This window comes from Cupressus sempervirens, chromosome 2 (assembly GCF_028749045.1).
Source record: "Cupressus sempervirens isolate cs-2001-9-10 chromosome 2, ASM2874904v1, whole genome shotgun sequence".
NCBI classification, from domain to species: Eukaryota; Viridiplantae; Streptophyta; class Pinopsida; order Cupressales; family Cupressaceae; genus Cupressus; species Cupressus sempervirens.
In genome coordinates, this window is record NC_143119.1 from 454,676,408 (window position 1) to 454,693,660 (window position 17,253).

General features: G+C 32.8%; 1 protein-coding gene across 2 annotated transcripts in view; it reads left to right on the forward strand.

Moving 5' to 3' along the window:
- Positions 1–17,253, forward strand: part of LOC149573013 (uncharacterized) — an 83,801-nt gene that overhangs the window by 31,078 nt on the left and 35,470 nt on the right. For both annotated transcript variants that reach the window (XM_089814152.1, XM_089814153.1), the window contains exons 4-6: positions 3,638–3,881; positions 5,152–5,382; positions 5,845–5,980. In XM_089814152.1, coding sequence (XP_089670278.1) covers positions 3,638–3,881; positions 5,152–5,382; positions 5,845–5,980 — 611 coding nt within the window. The remainder of the gene's footprint in view (positions 1–3,637; positions 3,882–5,151; positions 5,383–5,844; positions 5,981–17,253) is intronic.

Below are 17,253 nucleotides of genomic sequence, written 5' to 3' on the forward strand. Positions count from 1 at the left end.
CTTGAACGATATATTAACTGCTTTGACTATAAATTGTCTTGCAGTAACAAAGTGAAGACCCTTTGTTGTCATGACCCTTCATTGTCTTGACTCTTCAATGTCTTGTCCCTTCAAAGTGAGGTCCCTTCAATGTCTTCAATAAAAGATAAGATTATATAAATATTTCAAATTTATGAAAGAAAGATAGCTCTTGACGCTATAACTTCAACATCTACGACCAATCAAATGAAGTCATTTATAGCTAATCATTAAGGCCATAATTAATATAAATGACGAGTAAAAACAATACAAATATATTATTGAATTACATCTTTATACGATGATATAAAGGATATAGCATTGCCTTTTGGACTCGAGTAATACTTGAATATCAATAATGCTAAAAGCAATATTGTACTTATTGCTAGCAAGGTGATAAAGATAATTGTTTATATTAGATAATTTTGGTTACTGGTATCATCTTGATACTCTATAGAGCAGAATAAGTATTAAAGTTTAAATATTATATGGAGAAGTAATGTTGACTCACTAGGCCATCAAACTAGTTTGACAGGTTGCAATAACGTTTCTTTTGAATTTGACACTAATAGGATGAAATTCTCCTATGTTTCATCACTTAATTGAGAGATTAACAAGAATATATCCTAACAGAAATCTTTAGTCAAGTGGAGTATTATGATACTGAACCCTTTGTGAGTTGTCATCTCATGCCTAGGAGAATGAGGTAGCAGACCCTACCTACTAGTGTTCATTCTTTAAGGTAACTTAATATTGTGTTCATAGCAGCCATTAACTCAATCATTCTTTGGGCTTGTATAATTAATATGTTATGAATTATATAGGTGACCAGGTCTAGTTAGAGATCCCAATGTCCTTAGGTGGAAGTATCATAGTTTCGACTTGCTAAATCAGAAATAATGTAAGACCTTACTGATTGTTACTAAGCACTATTTATATTTGGAAAATCATATAGACAAATCCTTTTGGAATAAAATACCATAATGAATAAAACTTTTATTATAGGGTAATCAATGTGTGGGACGTTCAGAGACTTGGTGAGGAGAACTATGCGTAACTTTGACTCGTTTAAAAGAAGGAACATACATGACACTTGGTGAAGGATACCCTTGCACCTCAAGTCCTTTGGGGAGGGTGTAGGTGGGATAACTCTAGGGATTGAGGAACATAGGTGACACTTGATGAAGGATACCCTTGCACCTCATGTCCTTTAGCTTATCCACTTGAGATTGACCATAGTCAAGTAGTATATTATGTTAGTAGACTGTTATTTGTACCAGTGAGCTAGTGGATGGTTATTGTAGGCTGCATGTGGGTGAGGATACCCACATTGATCTAGGGAATTGGATTTTGTCAAACCACATTTGGTGTTAAAGTGCCTTAATTTTATACCTCTAGAGTTATTTTCAAGAAAGAACTACATGTCATTGCATTCCTACCCTTAGAATTACAGGATCATGCTCTAATACCACTTTTAATGTCCCCTTTTAATGTCCCCTTAGAATTACAGGATCATGCTCTAATACCACTTTTAATGTCCCCTTTTAATGTCCCCTTAGAATTACAGGATCATGCTCTAATACCACTTTTAATGTCCCCTTTTAAGGCCAGTCATGATTGATACTTATTAAATCAATTGTAATGTTTAGAATATGTCATTTCAATTATCAAATGATATTATTATTATAACTTACAAACGAAGGATATAGATGCTCTATCCAAGTTGCCTAGACACCAACTATTGAATCCCTCAAAGTTTACAAGTCCAAGTCCGTTTTAGGAAGATTTATGGAACCCTAAACCTTACACTCTATTGGGATAAGATCCATTAGCTTGGATTTATACAAGCTCCTCCTTGATAACACTATGCTCTTTCTTTCGTATGTCAGGTAATGATAATGTTGGAAATTACTTTGGGTTTAAGAAAGAGGCTTCATGTGTAATCAAGTTGCTTAGACACCAATCCTCAATAGTTGTTCCCTCAAATTTTATAGATCCAAGCCCTTAAGCCTTTCTTGGTACAATGTCTCGAGGCAATTAGGGTCGCCGATCCCCATCCTTTTTAAGAACAACCGATTGGTTAGAATTTACACGAGCCTCTCCCTAATTTTAACCTAGACTCCCCTCTTAAATCAAAATTAATAATAATATTCAAAATTTAATTATGCTCTTAATGATAATATTAAAAAAAAAAACAATTATACTTCTAATAGTTATTTATAACAATAATGGTTTATCCTAATCCATATTTATTTAATTTCAATATCCACCATTATATAAATATTCTTTAACATAATAGGGATATCCATATTTGTGTATTAGTTTGTTATTATATCTGTTTAGTAATTTATATTTGTCCATGATTTAATATTATTATTTAATTAATTAATAATATTATTTGATATTAATTTATTTAACTTCACAATTGACATTTTTAATCTGTATGTTGATTTAATTTTCTTATAGCTAATTAGTCCTTCCATCTAGATGTATTATTTTATTAATGCTTATTACAATTAGAAATATCAATTATGGTTTAATATTAAATTTCATTATAAGAGGTGTATTACATCTACTTATTTACTTCCCTATTATTTAGGCCTTCCCTGTATTTTAGAATCTTAATTTTCCTTGTTTCACTCTCTTTGTGTTTATAAGTTCATATTTAAAATGACACGTCTTTTAATTAATTTCCCCCTATTTTTTCAATCTTTCCATATCATTACTTATTTATCCTTAATTTATATTTAAATGTTTTTAAATTTTATTTATTTAAATTATATTTTATTATTTATATTTTAATTGTATTAAAATTATGTTTAATCAAAATTACTTATTTTTTAATTAATATTAATTTATATATGTATTTTATACTTTAGTTTTATCCTTTATCTATTAATTTTCCTCTCCCAAAGGGGACATGACACAATGTGACAACACTAAATATTTGTGTATGAGAGACTGTGGTAAATGGGTCTTCAGTGTTCCGTTAATAGACACTTCTATCAAATATTATAAATCCCTACTGTTAAATTTATCTCTTATACTATTTTCATCTATACATCACAGTACGTTCTTGGAACTTTCTTTTCTATACAGATAGTCCCATTGGCTTCTTTTTGTTGATTTGTGACTATAATATGATTTTAAATTTTTTTCTTAAATATCGTACTCAAAAATCTTTCTTACATAGCCCCACCCCCCATCCCACGGTTCCAGAACTTGTCTCTAATTAAGTTTTCCTTTTTCTTTCAATTCCGGTTGGTTATATGTTTTTTCTTTTGAATAATGAGCTATTTATCTCGTCTCTTTATCTTTTTGAGTATATGCATAATCTTGTTTGTTGATGTCATTAAGTTGACTGGTACGGCTGGAAGGCAATCTTGTACATTGGATATGTTTTATCATATGATTGCTTTTCATACCTCATCTATCTTGTTTTATTAAAGCTACCAGAAAGAATCAAGGGCATATCATAAAGGCAACAAAAAATTTGAAAAGGAAACTGGAAAGTAAATGTTATTAAGCTATGTTTAGATAAAATTCTTGTTCCTAACTGTGCATAACTTGATTTGGATGAGAAAATTATGATGAATATTCTGTTTCATTTTGGTCTCAGGATTATTTTGATATTATTGATACGCCAATGGACCTGGGCACCATATGCAATGCATTGCAAAAAGGAAAAAAATATAAAACATCTAAAGATGTTTTCCATGATGTTCAGTGTGTTTGGGACAATTGTGCCAAATATAATCGTAAAGGTGATACGATTTTGGACCTTATGAAAAGGGTGAAGAAGAATTTTACCAAGTACTGGACTGCAGCAGGCTTGTATTATGAATCGGCAAAGAGGCCAGCTTGTAAGTTACTTTCTTTCCTTCCAGATTTCTTTCAATTTCTATCCATGCTTAAACTATGTTTCATCAATAACCATGTTTTTACATGAAATAACATTTTGCTTCTTAATCAAAACTGTAAGTTTTACTCACATCTTTAGATATGCCATACTTTGATTACTTGTTACACTGTATTCCTCTCTCTTCATGCTGTGCTAATTATTTTCTAGGCATTTCTGTTTGTGTCTTCATGTGCTACAATATTTTTGTTCACAGATATTACAGTGGCAGATCAACTGCTCTTGTGCTGTTTCTGATATTATTGTTGTATGCTGCTTTGCCATTATTCTTGTGTGGCTATGGTAATATGAGATTTGGACTTGGCATGAACATGAGAACCATTTTGTTCTTGGCAAATTGAAAATATCATTGAAAATTAATTAATTCCAAGCCAAAATACTAATTATATAGCATCAAATAAAAAATAATTTTTATATACACTCACAAACTAATTTCTTAATATAACAAACATCTATAGGCAATAAGATAGGTAAACAATGTAATGAATTCATTCTTTAACTTGTAATACAGAAGAAAAATTGTTATGATATCCTGAAAATTGGTTTTTGTACACGTTACACAATTGATATTGAAATCTGTGTACATTGCACTAGCAAAATAATACACAAAATTCAAGCTAAAGTTGAGGAGTCACTACTTTCAACATCATCCCTCAACTGTTGGATTCCGCACCCTTTGAGTACATCAAAGGAGCAGCTGCAGCGATCCTCTTTTCAGAGTTTACAGCGTCTCTTTCTTGGAATTCCTTTTCTCTAGTTGCTGCATTCAAATCATTTCTTCCTCCATCATTATCAGCTACAGTCAAGGAGCTACGTATCTACAGATGCATGTTCCTCCTTAGAAAATGTGGTCACCTTGGGTGACCCACTTAGATGTCAGATCATACTCCTGTTAGGGTTTAGGAAGATCAGAGCTATAAACATTATCAATTATGATGCAGAATAAAAGGTAACAAGTAATACACTGATTTAAAATGGTTGACCCAAGATCACTCTCAAATAATATGCCTGAGGTGATTAAAACCAATGAATCTAAAAGAGAAAAAGTGATTAAAATGCCTGAGGTGTCACAAAATGGTTAAAGAAAAAGTTAAAGTTGCAACTTAGTTACAGTAGTTACTCTTTTTATGTATGGTGTTTATTTTTCTTGTACAAAACACAATGCTGTATCGGGCTCTCTAAATTTGATGCTATTGTTTCTCTGCTTTCAACAGTAAATGCAAACACAGCGAATACAGAAATACAAAGATGTTCCCAAGATGATGACTTTAAAAAAATGGAAGTGCTTCACAGCAGTGAGGATTTGGAATACCAAAAGTCTCAGGTGAACGCTATGATTAAGAAAAAGGGAATAAAGTTTGTGATAAAAAAATCAATGTCTGCACAGATTTCTGAAGAAAACACCACTAATGGAAGGAAGGCCATCCCGGAGTGCATATCAGTTGGTAATTTTACTCTGTTACTATGTGTTTCTGTCTTTTATAATGGTTTGACATCTGATTTGGCAATGGAAATAATTTGATGTGATATTCAACTGAGGGCTGAACATGAAATCTGGAGTATCTATTTGGAAATTGTCTCTTATTTCTCCCTAACTCCAAACTTTATGACTTGTATGTTGGAATACATAACTAAAAAATAGTTCAGTTTTTGAACTTATCTTTGTAACTTGGTTGTGGATTGCTCAGCTGGATAACATTATATTTATGTTGACTACCATTTTAATACATAATCATTTATAGTAAAAAACTTAATGTTATAGTTTTTGCATTTTTTTTGTAAATTCGAAATAAAAATTTATAGTTTTTGCATTTTTTTTGTGTTTGCTTCCTTGGTGAATGCAGTGAAAGTGTTAATACATTCTGTTTATTTTTAAGACATTTTGTTCTATTATATTTGCTTGCAAGGCTCAGACTTGGATAACTCACATAAAGGGATGGATGACAAAGTTGGACCAAAGCCGGTGGATTCTGATACATTTCCCCCCAAAGGAACAGAGCAGAAGGATCTAGGCTCTAAAATGAGGTCACACCTCTGGCAGAGGTAAAAATATCTCATCCCTTTTTTGAGAATGATGCTTGTCACATTATTTGAAAGCTGCTGGCTGTAATACAATTGTAAAATGTAATTATTTTTTATCAACCCAAGCCTGCTTAGACCTGACTTTCCTAGCTGTTAGCTTATTGATATACTTGGCAAGATTAGGAAGTGCTTTATAAAAAACATCAAAGAAGCTACTGGTTCTCAATTGTTCAACTAAGTCTCATTTGACCCAAACGTCCATTTCTGCCTACTGATAAAACTCTCTGTCGAGAGCTCCTGTTTACCAGCTAGTCCTAATTTGCAATATCTTACCTCCTTCAAAAACGTATTCACAGGAAATAATATATGTTAATAATATGATAACTTGTAATTAGCAGATGTTATTTCCAGGACTTTAAACACAATCTCTCATATCAGTCTGATAATATTTGTTAATGATACTAAGATTTATAAATGAATATTGAATTATAAATATTAGAATATTATAAACATTAACTAATTTAAGTATTTTTATGTATTAATTATTAACATTAATTTCATTTAAATATTGTTAGTACATTATATCAATATAATAATATGATAAAAGGCCTTTAAACATTATTATACACTAAATATATTAGGAAATATATATATATATATTCCTAAGTTACCGTTTCGGATGCGGGTTCGACATTTGGGTTCGAAATTCGATCAAAATATTTTGGGGCTGGGTTCGGGTTCATTTTGGGTTCGTCTGTACAAGATTTTTTTAATTTATATATATAGAATTTTCCTTCAAACTTATATCTATATCTCTATATACATTTATTAAAATAATAAATATGCAATTAAAATTATTGATGTTGGCTTTTATAGTAGTGTGGTTTAGTTTTTCCATGAAAGGTATATATACTAGCTTAGATATCTTTATACATCTATCTAAAACACGCCGAGAGATATCAATCTTGAGGTGCCTATTTCAATAAATAGTTATTGAGAATAGATAGGCGCCTCAAGATTGATATCTCTCGGCGTGTTTTAGATAGATGTATAAAGATATCTAAGCTAGTAGCATCTGCAACACAACATGTAAAATTTAAATCTATTAAATTTTTAATTTGAAATATTCTTTTTAAAGCATGACACTTATCATATCCATTATGTTTTATAGATATTGAAATATTGTATATACAATGAATACAATTAATCTCTTTCTAGAGATTTGAGTCGTTCTTCCTCTACTTTCCTTTTCAGAACTTGCTTCCCTGTCTTCATCTTTTCATAACAATCATAAGAAAATGGTGGTGAAATTCGAAGTCCATCCAAAGACTTAACTCGTGATATAGGAACAAATGTTAGTCCTGCCCTTTCTCTTGGTCCAATGTCAACTGTTGCCTTGGAAAGTGTTAATCCTTGTGATTTATGGATAGTTAATGCCCAAGCCAAACTTAAGGGCAATTGACGTGTGCGACCTCTTTGTATAGGAGAAATGGGAATTAATTTTGGAGCTCCGTCTTCAAATGGCATTCCAGAGTAATTGTCAAATTCAACCATAACATATGTTGGTGGATCTGGTGGGGTATTTCCAGGTTTGTATATGATATTTCGAATGTATCCTAGAGCTCCATTGACAAGTCCTGCTTCAATCCATAAATTAGATGTTAACATGACCCTTGCATCCTTAGCAAGTAATAATTCAATATCTAGTTCATCATTTTGATCTCCCCCTGGATTAGTACTTCCTTCTTTTGATGCAATGCTGTGTGCAACTGGTTTTTTTAGTGAATGTAATTTCTTTCTATTATGGTTATGAACATTATCATTTGTTGCAAATAGATGAATATTATTATCCAATTCCTCTTTAACATTTTGGGGCAATGAAACATCTGTCCTTGTCATTAATAATTTCCAATCATCTATAGTTGGAGTTGCATCTCGTATATTAGTGAGTAATTGACGAAACCTTTGTTGGTCTTCACTTTCACCTTCTTGTTTGAACACTTTATCCAAAGTAACAATAGTCTTAAACTCTTCCCATAATGACTTTGCACGAACATTACTATCATAAGGTGGTTTGTCACTAACAGGAGGTAGTTGTCCCAAATCTCCTACTAAAATAATCGATCTTCCTCCAAAATTCATGTTTGAATTTTCTGGAAAAGCTTGACGTAATCTCGAATCTATATTTTGTAACAAATTTTGACCAATAAAACTCATTTCATCAATTAATATGTACCTAATATGTTGAATTTCTTCTTGTAATGTTGTGAGCCTTGTGCCTTGTAAGTCTGAAAAATCTGTAAGAGGAATTCTTAGAGTTGAATGAATTGTTGATGCGCCAATGTTAAAAGCTGCAATTCTAGTTGGTGCTAATAATAATAGGGGAGAACGTTGTGGTGTTGATGCATCATAAATAGCTTAACGAATGGCTTGAATTAGATATGATTTCCTCGTTCCAGCTGTTCCTTGAATTATCATACATAATGGCATGACATGTTCACCTTGATTATAATGTGTCATAATAATATCAAGTGCTTTCTTTTGCTTAGCACCTAAAGTTTCATATGATATACTCATCATCATATCTTCAGGTATAAGTAAATCATTTTGTTTCATAGCATTGATAAAATGTATTGTATTATTTGTGTATTCTTCTCCTCAATATTCTGCACTCCATGGATTTTGTCTGTCGATATCTCTTCTTCCCAGCATATCTATTTCTATTAGATCCATCATTTGTCCATGATGTAGTTTTGATTTTATCTCCCACTCATGCTCAATTATATTTTGATAATTTGGTAATTCATTTTCATCTTCAGAATCATCATGAGTTTCAACATTATTTTCAGATTCATTTTCAATAGTCTGCCTATCCACATGCCATGGGTTATAATTAAGGGATTCCCAATTGGATACAATTGTAGTATCATCTACTCCAATATCTCTTTGTATATTACAAAATGGTTTGTATAATAATAACTTTGACCAACAAAAATCAACCCATTTCTGTGAGTTTCGTGAAGGAATATTTATAAATCTTGGAAACACTCTCACAAGAGCTGCCACTATCCTTTCTTGCCATTTATTATCTCGTTTTCTTCTAGAGTTATAGGTCCAAGATCTAGCTGCATCTATTAGTGTGACACTTTCCATTGCATATGGTCTATCCATTTATCCTTCAATGAAAAGTTTTAGGTGAGCATCATCATTTTCTTCATTCTTTATCACTGGCTTGAACACCTCTCTTGAAACATTTAATATAACAAATACTCTGCTACTTTCTACTAATGGTAACTCTAATAACATATGACATGTTTCTTGTGCACCAATGTCTCTTTCAATCAGGGTTTCAGTTAGTAGTCTCTTATATGCCTTTGATGCTGCTTCATCTAGATTTTCAATATTTGCAAGTCTTACCAACATTTGATGATATGTCTCAGAACTCTTTTTTGCTTTTGCTGCATACTTCGCAATATAATTCATTACAGCATGTCTTGAAAGAACAGGTTGCCAATCTACATTTGCTCTCCACAATTGAAGTATGGTACGATTATGTGTGTTTACTCAATCATCATTTCTTGCTGGTTCATATATTTTATCTCCGATTGTTGGATCTTCGAGTAATCTTGATCCATCCAGATGTAATGGCCATGGTGCATTGTACCTAAAAAATAAAGAAAACTATTAGCTTGTACACTAATTTTTCATTTCTTAGTAAAAAATAAAATGAATCTATATAAATATCTACCTACAAACCATTTTCCCTCTTTTTTTACGAAGGCAAGCACCCTCTCTGCATATTGTATGGTGTTCAACACAATTGAGCAACTCTTCATAATCACATTTGAAGTCTACTTGGTTTAGTTGTGTATTTCGAAGGCATGGATGTTGTGTAAAATTTTGTAGGACCTATTATTGAAGATATAACATATTTTATTAAGTAAAATAGAAAAATAAGCATAATATATGTTGAATACCTATAGAAGAATTGGTATCATACCTGTATGTTTCGTTGATGTGGATCTCCCCTTGGATTCCATGCATGTATAATAGAATCAAAATATTTTTGAACTATCTTGATTTCATCATGATTTCTCCAAAAAAGGCTGTCTATGTTAGGTGCTCCCTCTAACCATATGAATCCATGCACATGTGGTGATCCTCTGTGTTACCATTCATATCTTGACTAAAAATCTTTTACTTTCATTCCCTTTAGTAGTACTTCCTTTCAAAACATTGTATACCTTAGATGCATATAATATGCAACAATATGTGGGTAGTCAATAATATTTTGTCGTCGCCATTTTTGTGCTTCTTGTGGATTAAATGGTTCTGTTCCTAGCATTAATGCATGTAAGTCGGGCCAATACGTATTTGCTGCACTCAAAGTAAAGAAAATTGTTGGTGTTCCAATTTGATGCAAGAGATCACTTAATTCAGCTCAACACTTTGCCCAATAAGACCTTGTACCCCTTAGAGTTGTACCAAAATGCACCAAGTGATCTGCTAGATGTGAGTGAGGGACATTTTCCATATGTTCTCGTAACTCATTGATTGTGATTTGCATATCTTGCAAGCTCTTTTTGGCAAATACTGCTGATGAATTTTGTGCATGATGTCGCATGATCATATTCATCATATAATACCTAAATCATGGGCGTAGTCCAAAGCGATGGTCTCTATATCGAAGTAAATACTTAACAAATTCATGAAGATAGACTCTTCTCAATCTTGGTTCGATCCAATCGCATCGTCCATTCGGAAATAGTGTTGGAAAAGCCATATCAAATAATCCTTCTATGACATACTCATTCACTGGAGATGTTCCAATTCCTGGCCAATCAATTAGTGATCTAGGATCTACATTTGGGTTATTTATCCATGCATGAATTAGTTCCATCTCTCTTCATGCATTTGGTGGTTTAGAGGCCATTGATGTAGTATAATTGATAATATTTCCTTGATCCATCTCCATTATTGGACCCGCAAATACATATTCATTTGCATCCAAATCAAATTCCATGTGAATTGAGTTTAGTTGATCAAAGATGTTATCATCTGAATTGGATGTAAGCTCACTAAGTGCATTTTCATCAATTTGAACATCTCTATAGAACTTATCATGATTTATTTTAAATTGAAGTGCTTTGTAAACCCTCTCTTTATTGATTGTAAAATTATAACTTGTTCCACATTGATCCTTCTTGCGAACAATGATAATAGGTAAATCTTTTATGCGATGTGGTAAGATTTTGGCTATTTCTCTTACTTCTTGGGGAAAACTTATGGTATGCCCTTTATATTTAAATTGACCTCCAGTTGTGTGTGTAACTTGAAGAATGGGGTTGATACGTTCTATCAACATTTCTTCTATTTGTGTTAGATTAGAAAGTTGTGATGGTTGTGGACCAGGATCCATGTTGTTTGATGCTGAAAATAGATGTTCATTCTTTTCTTGTCGACATCGATGACAAATAGGGCCTTTAGGGACCCGTGCAACCTTCATTGAAAGATAACTTTCTTGACAAATGTAGCACATACTCGGCATAGCAAGTTTATCTAGTCCATTTTGAAACATTATTTGTAACGTCCTCAAGTCAATCCCGTTATTTTGAATAGTATTGATTGTCCCCTTATCCATTCTATTTTGCGTTCTTTTCAATTGTCTTTGTCTTCTTATTTGTGATGTGAACTCTTGTTGTAAATTATAATTGCCTGAATCAACATTCATAAGATCCTCTACTCGATTAGTTGGTGTTTGTAGAACATGATCTATTGTCATAGAATTCATCCCATCGGAACTAAACCCACCATTTTCATGAGATTGGGTTTTTCCTTGATTTGAGTCACGTTTACATAGTTGTATTTGTTGTATTTCTCTTTCATTCAACTTTTCTAGGCTCATAGATCTTTTTGTTCGTCTTCTCACTATATTTTGGTTATCTTGAGATGTTTGTGTACGATGTGCTCTCATCTTATTTGCATGCTGTCTCATTTCTTCTTCAATCTCGTCCATTGTCATAGTTGCCCTACGCTTGACATGTCTTTCTCTATCAAGTTGGTTTCGATGATTCCTTTCTTCTTCTCTTTCTGCATTAGTCATTTGTTTACGTCGTTGTCTCATATAATTTCGTGCATATTCTTTGTGTTGTATTTGTTGCTCATCATTTCTAGCACTTATAGCTTCCTCTCTTTGAGCATTATTCCTTTGTTCACATCATCGTCTCATATAATTCTGAGCATAGTCTCTTTGATATTGTCTTTGTTGCTCTTCATTCTCAAAATTTAGTCTTGGACGAGGCATTCTAGAAAATCTGAATGTGATAACATTAAAAGTAATAGGATTTAAATTAGTAATCTTTCACAAACAAATAAAACATAAAATATATTGAGCTATATATTATTAAAAATTATGAAAGTAAAGATTAATATATTTCATAAATAAATATGATTTTCTAATAGTAAATTATGGACAAAACCTATTTTTGTATTACAATTATAGACAATTAAAATAGAGATTAATATAAATCTTAATCTAAATCTATCATTGTTTCTAAGATATAAACAAATTTAATATACACAAAACGCTAAACTATACTCTAATTTTATTCTAAAATAGTAATGTTAACACTAATTCAACTAAATCCTAAAGAAAATAGTAACGTTAACACTAATTCAACTAAAACTTAAACCCAAACTAAAATAAGCGCTAATTTAACCTTACTCATCCATAACCCTAAACTAATTAAACCCTAATCGTTCCTCAAAGAGTAATTGAAACGTTTTTCCTACTTCATCTAAATAATTCTTCCAGTGAAATGGAATCATGTGTTTCCTCTTTCTGATTCACCTAAGTTAATCTTCTACTGAGATAGAATTCATGTTGTAATATTTCCTTTTTCATAAGGTTCAATGGTATGCTCTGATTTATGGAGCAAAAAAGACTTATGCCCAAGGTTTGAATTACAGAGGTAAATAGAAAGCAGTAATTGAAGGAAGTTCTCCCATTCCCATTCATATTGTAGAACATTATTTGAATCGTATTGATAATAATGTGGGTTTTGCAAACGTAAATCACGTGATCTTTAGAGATGTTTAGAAGTAGATAACATTTTTTGGTTGATCCTGTAGATAATTTTATGGTAGGTAATTGAGCTAGTATTGATGAGAAAATTGTTTTGTTGGAAAGAACTCTCCAATTAGAAATTATACTGGAAAGCAGTGGGAAAGATAAATTTCTTGTGTAATTCTTTCAATATCGATCAATTTTATAATAGTAGTCGAATTTTTCCCCTTAGCCACAAATCATATTGGTGGAGGGTTGAGCAATTCCAATTAAAGCAAGCAATCATTATTTGAGAAGACCGATTTGATGTTGGTTCACCTCATGTACGTGTTGCTCACGTGATTGCTGTCTGCCTTCTCAACGTGTAATGCCTTGGATGAAAAGATTGGCGGTTTTGTTTGTAGATCATAATTTCTACCACCAAACTATCAGCAGTCATACTATATTAAAAACAATGAAAGTTGTTTTCTACCCGCCACTGCTAATCAAAAGTATGTGTGTAGCAGTATAGTGATTACCTGTGAAATCTAAATGGTCTAAGCAAAATCAAGAATTTTTCTTACAGATAGCTTTCTGATCCAAGCAGGGAAGAAGAATACAACTCACGAATTAAACTAAAATTGAATGAAAGTTGGTAATTGTACGGGATATAGAAGGTATATTTATATATTAATGTTACTTAGTCGGCTCTCAATTTTTAATATTAAAAACTTAACATTAGCACGGTCACAACACTTCATTCCCCCATTCTGCCATTGTAGGTTACGCCTCTTGGTGTAATAAATATAGTATCCTTAACAAAAGAAGAAGCTATTTCATTGAAAACTAATGATGATGCACTGTTCAGTCAGGAGGAAAATAACATATAGTTTCAAATTAGCAGACTTTTAATATGGGCGGACTGGATGGAATGAGCATGGCGTGACTAGATTTCTTCATTGTGCATAGATGTTCCATTTTCAACATTACGAAGGGCCATCAACAGTGGAGGAGAATTACTATCCCAGTTTGGATAGCCCTATCCCAGAATTTTTATTGATTTTTGTTTTTTCTGTGTGCATATTCTGTGTAAGGGAGGTGCCAGGTAATCTGTGGAAGTTGTAGATGAACAAATACAATGCAATGAAGATCTCTAAAAGATTACCCTTGCCCTATTTGGTGAGACTGAAAATAATAATAAAAGACTTAACTAAAAAACAAAACCCGCATCAGCATCACAGGAAAGTCGGTCAAAATTCGCCGGAAACAACATAAATATGTTTCCAAATTGTCGGGAGAGGTCTGAAGTCGGTCAAAGTGGCGTCAAATTAGACCAGGGTTCTGCGTTGCAATTTTACAGTGAATTTTCCAAAAAAATGTGAATTTGATACAAATTTGAACCGAATTCGAATGTGGAGCGAATTTACTTACGAATTTGGGGGTGGACCAGCGAATATGGTAACTTAGATATTTTCAACTATAAATATCTATATTTCTTATTTTATATGTTTTTGTATGACTAAACCCCCAAAAAACTCTACCTCTAATTTGTTTTGATCGAACCCATGAGTTGAACCAATGAATTCAAACCTATACCAAGAGCTCCAACTTAGCTTTAAACAGGTAACCAATTATATAAATTATATAATTTGTCAAAAAACAAATAATATAAAAATGGAAGAGATATAGAGCTCCATACTAAGCTGATCATAAGACATATTGCTTGTTGAAGGTTTTACAAATGAGATAGCCTACTATGCACGTTTGAATGAAGGGGAAAACCAATGATTATGTGTGCTTGAACTAGGCAAGTAGTGGGATTGATGATCTCCTTGAAAGTTTTTGTGCTTCTCTTTCATGAACATTCCCTCAGATGCAATGAGAAGTAAGCAGACCCTTCATGCTGAATTCATGTGTAGGAAAAAGAAGCTCCTATAAACATGTATAATGGAAGTGGTGTAAACAAAATCTGAAACAATAATAGAATGAAAATTTAAACGTAGTACATGACATTTCACTTAGAAAAATCCTAATTATTGAAAAAATCAATATAATAACCTCATTTGCTATTTCATAAAAATCAGTTGTTCACAATATAAATATTAAACCATTTCCCAATCCTTATGCGTGGGTGGATATTAATTGATGCATCAAAAAGTGGTTTTTATAATTTATGCAAATGCTTTGAAACCATAGGTGAAAATAGGAAAGCGAATAAAGCATTCATTTTGATAACTAAACTTAAAATGTAATACATCTCCACTATACTCCCACTTGTTGAATAGTTTCCATAATGGACCCCATCTCTGGGTTGGTACTTGCTAAGTTAAGCCATGACTATTATTGTTCTGTAAAATGAAAGTGTCTTAGTAGCCACAACTTTTGTCAATGGGTTGGTGATATCCTCATCTGTATCAACCTTTTTGAAAAGTACTTGTTGTCAACCATTTCTCACAAAACAAGATAACACACTAATATGCTTTGACTATAATAATAAGCAAGCTTCTTGGGAAAACATGTTGTGCTTTGACTTCCACAATAAATTTGTACCCTTTTTGTAACTAGATTCCATCCTCACACGATTCACTGCCATATACTTTGCCTCTGTCGTATATAATGCAACCCAACATTTTGGTACTCTTAAAACTCTCCTTTGCAAGAATTTTGGAGTACTGTTTGTAAATATTGCAAAATGGTCCCTATGAGAGCTTTTTGTGCCTGTGTGCCCGGCTGATGTTTTGAGATATATCATTTGTTTTAGGTGCTCATTGCCTTTCATTTGACATATACATGCATCTCAGGTCATTAAATTGCGTTTTCGAGTCATTTGGCGACATGCCATTTTGAGCTGGTTGCATTTCTGCACTTTTTGATATCTTTTGCCTAGTTGAGCCAAATGAAAAAAAATCACTACTGTGTTCTAGAGGTCATAGACATTCAATGTATCTATTTTCAGCCCTTGATGAATCTGTTTGATAGGTTTCCCAATGTGATTCCAAGTGCAATTTATTTGTTGTACTACTGGCATGATTTGCAGAAATCTGGGAAGCCCTGTTGGTAATGTTATAACTTATGCCCTATGATTGGTATGACCAAATGGCTTGTTCCCTTGCATTCTACACATAAAATACTTCCATCATGCAAATTTTCAGGTCTGGACTAATCCATTTGCCCACTTTACTAATCTCATTTGAAATCAAAATTATTCAGTTTTACTTAGTGAACTAAGTTGCAATTTTAAGTTGCTTACTTTACATGATTGCCAAATATGCCCATTTCAGTGTCACAAGCCCAAATTGCATTTTTATGTACTCATCATGTCAAGATGAAGCAGTGGCCTGGATTTCAAACCTTAAAATGATTATATGCCTAGTTCCTGAGGCCTTTTCCTAATGCAACTTGTGGACTCCTTTTGCATGGTTGATGTGTTTGCAGACACCATATTGAAAACTTTACATTCATGGCCCTACTAATTTCCGTGGAATACTAATCGATGATTGATGATGTCCATACCTTCATATACTCATGTGCAAGCTCATTACCCTTCAAGTCCATGTTTGATATTTTGCTAGGACCAAGTGAAGACACATTATTATTACCCAATTTTTTCAGCTGCTGGGGAAATTCAAAGAGATGTTTGTTATCTTATTCAAACACAAATGATTTAGTGTGGGTAAGTTGTGGATACAAGCTCGTATATGTGATGACATTTTGATGTAAAGATAGATATACTTTAATGTGTCATCAATATGGATAAATTGACCCATAATTGGTGTTCCTTTCCTATGTTGATACAGGTGCCATTCCTCAAAAAAGTAGAGGCTAATTTCACCGGTTTGCAGTGACATTGGATGTTGAATAGGACAAAGGGAGGCATTGTTTCATCATTTTGACAGAGGCCCAATTAGTCATTTTGACAAGAGACCCACGCATTTGGAGTGCGCTGTCTTTTGGAGTGCTATGTCAACATTTGAGAGTAGTGATTCACAACGTAGGGGCCGAATGTGACTGGGATCATCCCTTCTAAACTTGTAACATTGCAACATTCAACGCAGGGGAGGAGCGTGCTGCTATGATTAATTGGGGCACATATTTTAATTGTGAGCAATATGAATGGGGACATTCGATTAGTTTGAGGGGCTGATCTTAACAAACTTGATTAGGCGACTAATGTATGTTGGGACCTATGACTAATAGGCAAATCATTGTTTTATGGGGGCAATTGAATGGCCTCACCATGTCAATAGAA